Here is a 12,408-nt window from a genome sequence, read left to right as displayed (position 1 = left end):
AGCCCTGGATCCCACCTCCGGCTGCACCTCAGAGCACTGGGCCATCCGGGATCCCTACCTGTGGCAGTGGCCAGTGCCTGACCTTGTAGAGGAAGGTGAGCCTGTCCGGGTGCCCCCGCCGGGTGTGTCCTGGGCAGCGTCTGGCTCATGGCGCCTGGGAGAGGGGAGGGCTCTCGTTTCTGCCTGGGGCAGGCTGGCCTCAGCACCGGGGAGCAGGGAGCATGGCGCTGTAGGAGGCCATAGTGCTGGGATTTCGGGGTAACGTTCTCAGCACCGGCTCATCCCTTTCCCGCTCTGCAGCCGCCGTATCCCTACACGACGACCATCGACTACCTGCGCCTGGCCGGGGAGATCATAACCCTCTTCACCGGAGTCTTGTTCTTTTTCACCAACGTAAGTGGAAACCATTCACTCCCTTGCACAAGTGCTCCCTCTCTCTCGCACGAGAGCCTCCATGCGCCTCGGCCCTCACACAAGTGTCCCCCATCCTGCCACTCTGCACTTGCACGGGTGTCTTGTCTCACACACACGTAAGGGGCAGGGCCCGACTCTGTGACCCACAAACCCCGCAACACACACTTCCCCAAGAACAGACCACACCGAGCTGCCTGGCACCGGGAGAGCTCAGCGGGCACCCACACCCTTCCCAGGAATCTCTGAGCACCCTTCCCTTGAGGGGCTGTTCTGCCAGGCCACATCTGTACTGCGCTTGGTAATTGCCCCTTGGGCTGCAGCCCTCAGACTGCTCCTGCCAGTCTCCCCAGAGCTTCCCTGGGGGACCAGGTTGGGGCAAGGCAGAGGCAGAGTGGGGTGGGGTGGTCCATGGGGCTGGGAGCTCTGATTCAAGGTATTTAACACACCCAAAAGGGTTTTTAAAACGTCCTCTGGTTCACTGCAGGGAGCTGGCACCCGGAGGGCCCAATCCCAGTGGATGTAAACCATGGACGCCGGCGGTGCTACGCCATGGGGCCACATCCGCTCACACCAGCCTGAGAGGCGGCCCCTTCCCGTTGTCTGTCCCTTTTCTGAATCTCTCGTGGTGCCGGTCCTGGTCCCCACGCCCATGGGTCTGGCTTTCCTGTACAGCAGGGGAAGGGTTAAATGCAGAACGAGATGGCTTTGCCTTTACAAATTTAGGATAAAACCTAGAACTGCCCCCATTCCTGCGGGGGTGGGTCGGGTTAGAGCCTCTTCCTTAGCACTGAGCCTTAGCACTGAGCCTCCTTCACCTCCCCTCCTCTGGGTGGAGCAGGGCCAGTCCTGCCTCCACCCCTGTAAGGACCCTGCGGGGATGCCAGCTCCTCTTGTGATGCCCACTGTGTGTGCCCCAGCCGGTCCCAGCCTCTGCCTCCACCGATCCGTCCGCGTCCCCCCAGGTGCCACAGTGTGCGCCCCTCCCCGAGCTCCGGCTCCACCTTCTTTTCTTTCTTCCTCAGCTAAAGGATCTGTTTATGAAGAAGTGTCCAGGGGTGAATTCGTTCTTTATAGACGGTTCCTTCCAGCTGCTCTAGTAAGTCACGATGCCCTTTGCCCATGGTGTACCCCACCCGTCGCCCGTGAGAGGTCATCTACCCCCCAGCCCTGGACATGCATTTGGAAGGGAAGTGCCGGTTGCAGGTGCCCGGGGGCTGGGATCAGCTGTATTGTCTCGGGGAGATGTCAGCCCAGCCTGGCGCTGATGGAGTCTCCTTGGTAGTGGACAAAAGCGCAGAGGGTCCCGGTATGCCGTCTCTGGCTCTCTGGCCAGGGATCCCAATAGACACCTTGAGAGAGGAGACGGGTGTGCGAAGAAATACAGACACGATCTCCTTCCCCGGCTTCAGAACTCTCCCCAGCCTTTGCTGGGTCTGCCCCCTGCGAGGGGTGCCGCGTCAGAGGGGACGGCTCTGCAGCCTGACGTCCCTGCACCTGTGGGTTCACGTCCCAGCAGGGATCTCCTCCTCCTGCCCTGTCCTGTGCTCTGTGTGGGTTTCTCAGATGGGAACTGAAGCTCCCAGGGCACTGCATATGGGGGTGGTGGGCTTGCTCCGGATCCCCACACAAACACTGCTCTGCAGCACGCTGCCCGCTGTGCTCCCCAAGCCCCAGGGGCCCTCGTAAGGCACGTTGGAAGTTGCTAAAGAGGCGTACCCGCCGTGTGACGGTAGCCAGTCCCATTGCTCCTACGGTGCCCTGGGGCAGGACTGGCAGAGTGCAGGAGCTCGATCCTCCTGGGCTGGTTCATTCCAGGGGGATGTTCTGATCTTGCCTTTGAATCCTCCTGCTCTTCCTCAGCTTCATCTACTCGGTGCTGGTGATCATCACAGCAGCGCTGTACCTGACGGGGATTGAAGCTTACCTGGCTGTCATGGTCTTTGCCCTGGTCCTGGGCTGGATGAACGCACTTTACTTCACCAGAGGCCTGAAACTTACAGGGACCTACAGCATCATGATTCAGAAGGTCAGGCAGGGACCAGGCCTGTGTGTGAATGGGGGTGTGTGTGTGTGATACTGTTTACACTGGGAGCTCATCAGGGCTGGGGCTGTCTCTCACTATGTGTCCATGCAGCCCCCAGCTCAGTGGTATGATAAAAAGAAAAGGAGTACTTGTGGCACCTTAGAGACTAACCAATTTATTTGAGCATGAGCTTTCGTGAGCTACAGTTCACTTCATCGGATGCATACTGTGGAAATTGCAGAATACAATATTATATACACAGACACCATGAAACAATACCTCCTCCCACCCCACTCTCCTGCTGGTAATAGCTTATCTAAAGTGATCATCAAGATGGGCCATTTCTTGATGATCACTTTAGATAAGCTATTACCAGCAGGAGAGTGGGGTGGGAGGAGGTATTGTTTCATGGTGTCTGTGTATATAATAATGTATTCTGCAATTTCCACAGTATGCATCCGATGAAGTGAGCTGTAGCTCACGAAAGCTCATGCTCAAATAAATTGGTTAGTCTCTAAGGTGCCACAAGTACTCCTTTTCTTTTTGCGAATACAGACTAACACGGCTGTTACTCTGAAACCAGTGGTATGATAATGCACCTAATCATGGTAACAGATGTGCCTGGGTCCAGGGTCTCCTGGTGCTTTTGCAGGTGTGTACGGAGCTTTAACCTCTGTCCTGGCCAAATTCCACCCAATCCCATTCTTCTCCCTCAGCTACCCCAGCAGTTGCAATTGGATACAGGAGTCATCTTCATGGCCTGTCCTGAACTGCTGCATGCAAACAGAGCCTGGTGAAGGGATGTTAAACCTCAGGCTGCAGGGATTAAGCCAATCTCTAGCTATTAGGGATTAGGATGAGACCTTCCCGGGGGCAGATTAACCCAATCGACCTATGCAGGGTTCTTTTTCCTTCCTCTGAGGCATCTGGTACTGGCCTGTCTGAGACAGGACACTTGGTTAGATGGACCTTGGGTCCAGTCCAACCTAGTAATTTCTGTGCTCCTATGGCATATCTTTGAGCTGTTAAACAGGTGTGACAGAGTGCTGAAGCCAGCACTCTGGTCACGTAAACACCGATTAATTCCCCCCAGGGTGGACCTGATGGGGCCTAATTAGTGGATTAGAATGTGCTGGGAGTGGACAAATGAGCGGATTGGCCCATTAACACAGGAGGTATAAGAAGGCAGAGGAAGGAAGTGCAGGGGAGAGAGCGGTAGGCTACTGTCACGGAGTCCCCAGGTGATGCTCTGGAACTGCTCCCTACGAAGCCAGTCAGGGCTCTGGGGAAGTCTCCTCTCTGTGAGCAGACTGTCTTCAGGACACAAAGCTCACACAGCTTCCACCTTCCTCTGCCCCTCCGTTCACTTCCCACAGCGAGTCCGCTCAGGCGGGGCTCCTGGGGAAGCCAGAGGGTCCTGCCCCCCAACTTCGCAGTCAGACGTGACTCTCAGCCAGCCAGTAAAACAGAGGTTTATTAGATGACAGAAACATGGTCTAACACAGAGCTTGTAGGTGGAGAGAACAGGACCCCTCAGTGGGGTCCATTTTGGGGGGCAGTGAGCCAGACAACCACGTCTGCACTTCACTCCATTTCCCCAGCCAGCCCCAACTGACTCCCCCTCCAGCGCCTCCTCCTCTGGGCTTTGTCCCTTTCCCGGGCCAGGAGGTCACCTGATCTCTTTGTTCTCCAACCCTTTAGCTCTCACCTTGCAGGGGGGAAGGGCCAGGCCATCAGTTGCCAGGAAACAGGGTGTCAGCCATTCTCTGTGTCCAGACCCCTGCACACACCTGCCCTCCAGGGCTCTGCAATGATCATACACCCTTATCCCACCACCTAGATACTTAAGAACTGCACAGGGGAAACTGAGGCACCCCCACACTATTCAGAGGAAATATTAAGAACAGTCCCGCTTCGTCACAGCTACCAGAACGGATCTGTGGGTAGAGAGAGCTCTTCCCTCTCCTCGGCAGAGAAATGAGGAGAAACTAAAGCTGTAAATAATTGTTGTGTATGGGCAGGAAGGGGGTGGGAAGAGGAAAGGTAAATGAACTGCCCTGGGATGTCTCTGAGTTTGTGTAGACAGAGCAGAAGACAGGAGTGGGACATCACCCTGTCATGGGAGGCATAATCCAGGATGGCTGCGTTTCAGTGAAGTGGCGCTGCGGGGCTCTCCAGGAATGTAAGGGGCTGGCTCTGATCCCAGCACAGCTAAGCTCTGCCTCTGGGATTTTTTCAGATCCTCTTCAAAGACCTTTTCCGGTTCCTCCTGGTCTACGTGCTCTTCATGATCGGCTATGCTTCAGGTAGGCGGCACGTCTGTGGGAGCTGTGGAGGGTGCTAGCTCGGTGCGTGGAGTGGTGAAAGCAGCAGGGAGCAGGATGGGCCCTGGCGTAATGCTCAGCCGAGTTGGAGAACCTCAGCCCGAGTTAAAGGGAAAACACGGCATGTTGGCACTGGCCCGTGGGAACGCGGATAGACAACAGGTTGAGTTCCGCTGGGTTTGAGGGCGGGGCGGGGGAGGAATCTCTCCAGGGTTTATTGTTCAGATCCCCTGGAACGGGAGCTGTGGGGAAATGGCTCGTGTGCCAGCGGACAGAGGCGTCAGCGCAGCGTGGCTCGGGCTGTGGTATAGGGGCTGAGTGCCCCAGCTGGCCATTCATTTACCTTCCTTTGCACCCCGCGGCACTAGTGAGAGAGTTATGCAGGGAGGCCAGGGAATGCCGCCCTCGCTCTCTGACCCTGGGCTTTGGGAGCCTTCACTCTTCCACTGGGAGATGCGGGGAGCTCTCCGGGCTGGACCGGGATGAGGGCAGAGCATGGGGCCCAGGTCCCCACATGTGCAGGCTCCCGGCAAGGCGGCGCTCGGCTAGCTCTACGCAGCCTAACGAGTCATCCAGAGAGGTGGTGACCTTGACTTGGCCAGTTCTCCCAGCTAAGCCCCTGGCTGAGTCCTCTCTGGATCTCACCCGTATCCCTCCCTCCTCTCCCTGGACCAGCTCTGGTCTCGCTCCTGAACCCTTGTGCCAGTGCCGAGGCCTGCAACAAAGACAAGACCAACTGCACGGTGGCCGCCTACCCATCCTGCCGGGACAGCAAGACCTTCAGCAACTTCCTGCTGGATCTCTTCAAGCTGACCATTGGCATGGGCGACCTGGAGATGATCGAGAGCGCCAAGTACCCTGGCGTCTTCATCATCCTGCTGGTCACCTACATCATCCTCACCTTTGTGCTGCTCCTTAACATGCTGATCGCTCTGATGGGGGAGACGGTGGGGCAGGTCTCCAAGGAGAGCAAGCACATATGGAAGCTACAGGTAACGTCTGGCCAGGCCTTGGCTGCCAGGGACACCCTGTCAGGACAAATGCAGGGGGCCCGCTGAGGCCAAGTTAAGCTGCTCGCAGGCTGGCCTCCTCCCCAGAATCCTCCATGCCGACTCCACCCCCCGCCCCAGGAGAGAACGGCCATTTAGGGGATGCTTCTAGCGTCTACGGAGCACCCGATGCAGGTGGTGCAGTGGAGCCCTGGAGATGGGGAATGGGAGCAGCTGAGGCCTACTGCCCTCCCAGCTGCTGGTGGCCCCTGGGGTTTCAACCCCCAGGCTGAGATCCATTGCTCTATGCTGCCCAAGCTGGTGATGGCCCATCCATTAGCGTGCATGTCCTGCTGAGGACACCAGGTCCGTAGCCCTGGACACTAGGGTGTCAGCCCCTATGCTAGGCTGTGTCAGCCCCTTCTTCCAGCTGGCACCTACTGGGGGTAACACAGGGAGAAGCTGTGGTGTAGAAAGGGCTCCAGCATTTTTATTGCCATGTTCCCTTCCCCTGCTCAGGGACTGGACATGGAAATGACCTGGCGGGTCCCATCTGGTCCATGACCACCTGCGTGGCCAGAGCAGGAGAGTGGCCTGTGTTCTCCTGCCCTTTGCACTCTAGACTGGGGTGTCTCCCCTGATGGAGCCTCATGGGAAGGAGGGACACTCCTGCCCTCATATACACATGCACCTTCCATCGGTTGCATCAGGTGTTACACATAGGTACCTAGGGGCAGGACTGGCCTGTGCCGCTAACCCAGGGAGACACTGAACGAACTGAGGATGACCCTGGCTGTGGGGAGCTTGGCGTGATTGTCTGAACGCTTTTGGGGAGCTCATGTGCCTGAGGAAGAGGTGAAATGGGTGCGAAGCTGTGGAGTAGAGTGATGCCTGCATCCCAGGGATCCTCCCTGCAGTGCGTAGCTGGCCTTAACCCCAGCAAGATCCCAGCCTGAGGGACATCCGAGGGAGTGTGTGACCACTGGGGTGGGATTTCCCACAGTCCCCCCGGGCAGTTTGGTGCCCAACGCCCATTGGAAGCCAGGGGTCAGATGCCCAGCCCCCGCTTTGGTTCCACTCTGGCTGACGGGCCTGTGTACTCCTCCCTGTGCAGTGGGCCACCACCATCCTGGACATCGAGAGGTCCTTCCCGGTGTTCCTGAGGAAAGCCTTCCGCTCGGGGGAGATGGTCACCGTGGGGAAGGGCACCAATGGCACGCCGGACCGGAGATGGTGTTTCAGGTAAGCTTGGGGGGCCAGCGGGGAATCAGCTGGCCAGTAGCTCAGAGGACTACAAGCCCTTTGGGTTTGTGCCTCGCCAAGTGCCTTCGACCTAGGCTCGGACCCAAACCCCCTGGGAAGCCCAGACCCACCCCAGCCTTGGGCCCATCCCAACAACACCCATAAACAAACCGAACCATCGGGCTAGTTAACCTCCATCCTGAGGCCCCCCCAGCTCCAAACGTGCTGCAAGCTGTTGGGCTCCTGCGGCTGCACTGTTAATGAAGGGCGGGGTCCTTTGCATAGCAATGAAGTCATGAGGCCGGCTCGGCTCCCAGCGGGGGCCAGTCGGTATTTAAGCAGCCAGGTAGGTATGAAGGAGGGACTCTCAGTGCCGGGTGTGACAGTGTTTCATGGAGTGTCTCCATTGATTCATAATTAGGCCTTGTTAGAGCCTAGTAGTTTGTACTAACCAGGAGCCAGGCAGAATGGCCTCTGCCATTCTCTGTGGGGCTGAATCACTGGTTGTCTTTCAATGGACGATACGGTGTCGCCGCGGCTTGGCTGTGAGTATCGGGGCCGTCCCATGACATGGGGTGCCTCTGGCGGAGCGAGTGGGCAGAGCGCGTCCTGGGGGACCTGTAGGGAAGACAAAAGCCAGGGCCCGACTTGTCCAGAGCTTGGGAGCTGGTCTGTCTACCTGGTGCCGCTTAACGGGACGGGCGCCCCCAGCCTATCTCACCCCAACGTGCTGCATGGGAAGGCTCCAGGTCGTGGTGCTTTGCGTGAACCCTGGGGCAAGGGGCTGCAGTGGGAAGAGCCGTGGTGCTAGGCTGTGCTAAATGAGTCGTGACAGGCCTGTGCCATGGCTGGGGACTCTCATGCAGCCAGCTTGCTGGCATTGGCATGTCACCCAGTGTTCATGGGCTCTCTCGAGATCACTGGGGAGCGCGGACAGCTGGTGTGAGGGATTCCTGGCTCTGGGTACACCCCAGCCCCTCCCCCAGTGCCAGGCCCCATTTGCTGGACGTAGGCTGAGCCCTGCCATTTGCTAAAGGGTAGGCCAGTGCATTGGCTGCCCCGTGCCTCAGCGAGCTGCTCCAGGGGGCTGCTCCCGTCCCTGCCGCCTCCCCCACAGCAGGTGCCAGCAGCCTGGGAGAGGGAAACGCAATGACTGAGTCTCCTGCTGGTCATTGCATGGACCATGCACCTACCCTTCCGCAGCCCCACTGTCCAGGGGCACTCACTCGTATTCTGCTGCCTAGATACCGTGGCGATGGGCCCACGTAAGAGCCTGACCAGGGCAGGACAGAACCCAGAGGAATTCCCGCTGCAGGGGGCGGGGCTGGGCTCCAGGGCTTGTCGCCCCACTTCAATTAATTGCCATTGCCCCAGGAGTGCCTTCGTTCTCCCACAGGGTCGATGAGGTGAACTGGTCTCACTGGAACCAGAATCTGGGCATCATCAATGAGGATCCAGGCAAGAACGACACCGATCAGTATTACGGGTTCTCCCACACAGTGGGCCGGCTGCGCAGAGGTGAGCGGTGGGACAGGGGGACCCAAGGCACTGCTCTACGGGAGGGATCTGGGGTCCGAGGGTGGAGGGGGCAGTTGCCCCTTGGTGGCGCCTTTGGGATCTCATGGGAGTTAGGAGTACCAGATGCATGTTGCTCCAGCGTAACCTGCTTTGTGCCCTTGGGGGAGCCTCCTTTGGCTGATCTCAAAGCGGGGGTGTTGGCAAATGGGGACACTGGGGCAGAGGCCTCCCTGCGTCCCAGCAGGCGTGAAGGACTCTGGCCGGGGGCTGGCTGGGCTCAGCAGTGCTGGCCGTGCTTCTGAAACGGGCGCGGAGATCACCGCAGGCAAAGCTGCAGCCCAGCAGTGAGCGAGAGGGCCGAGGAAGCCAGCGCAGGAGCAGAGGCAGGGGGAGAGATGAGGGCTGTGTGGTGGGACGGGACGAGCCCACAGGAGTAAAATCCAGACTGGGGGGTGGAGGGAGTTGGAGTTACCGGGCCAGGGTAACTCCCACTAAATGGCCTCTCCCCATCCCCATCCAGCAGATCGCTGGTCGAGCGTGGTGCCCCGGGTGGTGGAGCTGAATAAGAGCTCGCAGCCGGAGGAGGTGGTGGTCCCGCTGGAGAACAGGGGGATGTCCGATGGGCACGACTGGAAGCAAGGGCATCCCTCAGGCTGGCGGAAAGAGGACTCCTACATCTAACAGCGGGCTCAGGCGCGAAGGGAGAAGCCAGCGCCGGCTCTGTCCTCTGCCTGGCCTCTGCTGCCCGCCATGCGCAGGCCCCGGCGTGGGGCAGTGGGGCTGACGCGCACAATGCAGGCAGGAACCAACCAGCCACGGAGCTTCTGAAACAGCCTCCCTCCTGCCAGCGGCATGCAGCGCATCGCCGGAGCCCCCGGCTCTCTCCTGGGGCCCTGCGCGCAGCCCTTGGGTCTGAAAGGGCTCGTCCAGCAGGGCCCTGGCTGCCTCAGACACAGCAGCGGTGAAATAATCATTTTGCTATTGTTATTTCCAAGCGCCGAGCCTCTGGCTCCAAACCCTTTGAGCCTGACCGTCGTGACGTGCAGAGCAGGGCTGTAGAGAGAAGAGGGATTTGCAGGGAATGTTCATGAGATGCTCACGGGGCAGCATCTAACTCTGCCACCCCCAAGCCCTACGGTGTGCCCATGCCTGGCTCTCATCCTGCACACGCGGGGGTGTGTGTGCGGGGGCCCTGGTGGAGAGACCGGCCGGTGCTGAGATGCCACGTCACTTCCCGGGCGCCGTGCCTGGGCTGCCCTTGGCATGCACTCCCCTGGCTGGGCAGCAGCCAGTCGGCGTGCAGAGCGTCTCAGTGGGAACGCCGTGCGTACCGATGCCCTTGGCACCAGGATTCCAGCTGCACGGGGAACTGCCCAGTGTCCCCTGGGGAACGAGCTCATGTGCCTAGTGAGTGTCACCAGTGAGCGTGTTGTGCACAAGGAACCCCACTCCCAGCCTCAGCCATGCGCGGACCTCCAGGGGCGCCGGCATTTGCACGAGCTCCCCCAACAATCGGCTGGGGAAGGGGACACCATTGTCCAGCCGACGGACAGGAAATCTGTCTGAGCTGCCTCCTCCCAGGAGCCAGCATTCAAGCCTGACCTTTGCTTTCTGCAAATGTCAGTGCTGGCAAACCCGACCCCAGATGTGCCCCGGCAAAGCCAAAGCACACGCCCTGCCCAGTGGCACACCCTGGTCCCAGGGCCTAGTGCAGATCCCCCAGCCCTTTCCTAGCCAGCCCTCTTGAGAGTGGCTGGAGAACAGAAATGGGTAAGAACCACAGCCAGGGATCCAGCCTGCCCTGCACAAGCTGCGGGAGAGCCTAGAAATCAACCTGCTCAATGCAGGGATGTTTCCTACAGCATGTTCTCCAGGCCGTAGATCAGCCTGTTTCCAATACCCTGGGCAACGGGGCTCCCTCTCTCTCCCTGCAGAGGTTGCTTTCACCTTAACGTGGCTCTCTGAAGAGCAGACCTGGACCGAGGGTCATTCACCTCCTGAATGAGGGAGGGATAGCTCAGTGGTTTGAGCATTGGCCTGCTAAACCCAGGGTTGTGAGTTCAGTCCTTGAGGGGGCCATTTAGGGATCTGGGGCAAAAAAATTGGGGATTGGTCCTGCTTTGAGCAGGGGGTTGGACTAGATGACCTCCTGAGGTCCCTTCCAACCCGGAGATTTTATGATTCTCTATCTCAGGCAGCTCCCTCCTTCACCCTGCTCTGTGCCACAGGTATCTCGCAGGCTAATGGCACGGCTGCCCGTTTCCCTGCACAAAGTATGTTAATCAGTGACCATTTCCAGTGCTCCTTCCTGACAGAGCTGGAGTTAGAGCTGCCCCATTTCCCTCCCTGCCTTGGCGGGACAGGGCTCCATGCGGTGGAATCGCTGCTGTTACCCACAGGGCATCGGCTCTGTTAGCACCAAGGGGCTCATCCGTCCACGGTCTCCCCTGGCACTGAGTTCTGCGCTGACAAAGGGCCCGAAGGTGTGTGCTGGGGCAGTGATGCCAGCTGTCCAGAAGCTAAGGCCACCGAAGCTGGGTGAAGAGCCAGTGAATTAGCTGCCAACAGACACAGGTTTTACGACTTTGTTTGCAATCAGCTGAGGCATGGCCCCGGCCACCATTCCTCAGCCTTAAGGCTGCTCGCTGGCTCTGTCCTGTGCCCGCTGTGTCTGCAACGTGCTCTTTGGAATTCCTCCTCTGTGACTGGTCACTTAAGTCACATGGCGTTGTTTCTGCTCCCTGACCGGATGGTTCCCACGCCCACGGAAATCTTCCAAGTTGATCCTTGAATATTCAGGGGGTGAATGCCTGTGCAAATTCGTGCCATGCAGTCAGTGTGCAAAGCCATCTGTGCATAAGTACTTGTGTCCCATTTCTTCTCTTTGGAGGTGCTTGGGACCAAAATGTCACTTGTGAGAATGTTCAAGAGGAGTACAGCGGGGGGGCCGTGGACAGGCAAAGCACAATCCTGATGTTTACTCAAACGAATGTTTGTCACGCCATTTGCCAGCCTTTGCCCCACTGTACTAGAGACGCAGGCAACTGGAGTTTGGGCCCCTTTCTACTGAACGGTGGGGCATTCCATTCAGTTCCAAACCCCGTCTGGTAAAAACCACAGGCGTTCGTGATGGAGAAGGCTTGGTAGCCCCGTTCCTTTCCCTTTGCTTTCCACTGCCAATGCAGGATTGTTCCTTGCTGCCTCAGGGATTTGTCCAGCCTCGTTGTAACCGTCTCATAATGGGCTCCCCTTGAGACGTTAGTCTCCAGACTGGTAGCTCTCCCCAGGCCAGCTCTAGCCAAGTTTCCAGCCTTAACAGGAGAGATGGGAGTCAAGTTTTAAAGAAGCCACGAGAACTAGTCTCGATAGTTCAGGTAGGAGAGCGGAAGAGCCAGTATTCTGCAGCACTGACTTTCCAGCTGGTATCTGTGACACCGGGAGAGAGACCCACCTAACCTGAGAGTAGTTTCAAGAGGGAGTGATAAAGCAGCTGCTAAGCACTGCCCTCTCTCTAGCTATCAGGAGACGACTGTACCATCCGTGGGGAGGAATATTTTGCTAGTCCGAAAGGGAGCAGGAGAGATGAGAGCATTATCCATTACATCCATTACATCCAACAGGCCAATGGTTGCGCCATATACATTTTTGCACAAGATTTATACAACTATTTATTTAGTAATAAAAACCAAACCACGCCCTCTGCCTCCGTGTTTTATTTGCTGATCCAGCTCTGAGTGTCCCAGGCTCCCTGGTGGCAGATGTAGAAATCCGCTGAAGGGCTAATCCCAAGGGTCAGTGTCCAAGAGATGCCAGCTCAGGTTCCTCTCTGTGGCCGGGTGAGCCTGTTGTTTGACTATCAGCTGTGAATGGGAGGTGCTGGTTTACAGGCCAAGAATCC

The 12,408-nt window shown here is 58.1% G+C and overlaps 1 protein-coding gene across 1 annotated transcript in view; it reads left to right on the top strand.

Moving 5' to 3' along the window:
* TRPV4 (transient receptor potential cation channel subfamily V member 4) overlaps positions 1-12,156 on the top strand; it is a 39,694-nt gene extending 27,538 nt beyond the window's left edge. Inside the window, exons 9-16 of the mRNA XM_074972649.1 lie at positions 301-393; positions 1,437-1,510; positions 2,275-2,440; positions 4,677-4,743; positions 5,437-5,753; positions 6,865-6,992; positions 8,389-8,510; positions 9,031-12,156. Of these exons, the coding sequence (XP_074828750.1) occupies positions 301-393; positions 1,437-1,510; positions 2,275-2,440; positions 4,677-4,743; positions 5,437-5,753; positions 6,865-6,992; positions 8,389-8,510; positions 9,031-9,191 (1,128 nt within the window). The 3' untranslated portion in view covers positions 9,192-12,156. The remainder of the gene's footprint in view (positions 1-300; positions 394-1,436; positions 1,511-2,274; positions 2,441-4,676; positions 4,744-5,436; positions 5,754-6,864; positions 6,993-8,388; positions 8,511-9,030) is intronic.
* The last annotated feature ends 252 nt before the right edge of the window (positions 12,157-12,408 follow it).

This window comes from Natator depressus, chromosome 15 (genome assembly GCF_965152275.1).
Source record: "Natator depressus isolate rNatDep1 chromosome 15, rNatDep2.hap1, whole genome shotgun sequence".
Taxonomy (NCBI): domain Eukaryota; kingdom Metazoa; phylum Chordata; order Testudines; family Cheloniidae; genus Natator; species Natator depressus.
The sequence above is the reverse complement of the archived record's forward strand: the minus strand, read 5'-3'. Positions and strand labels throughout refer to the sequence as shown.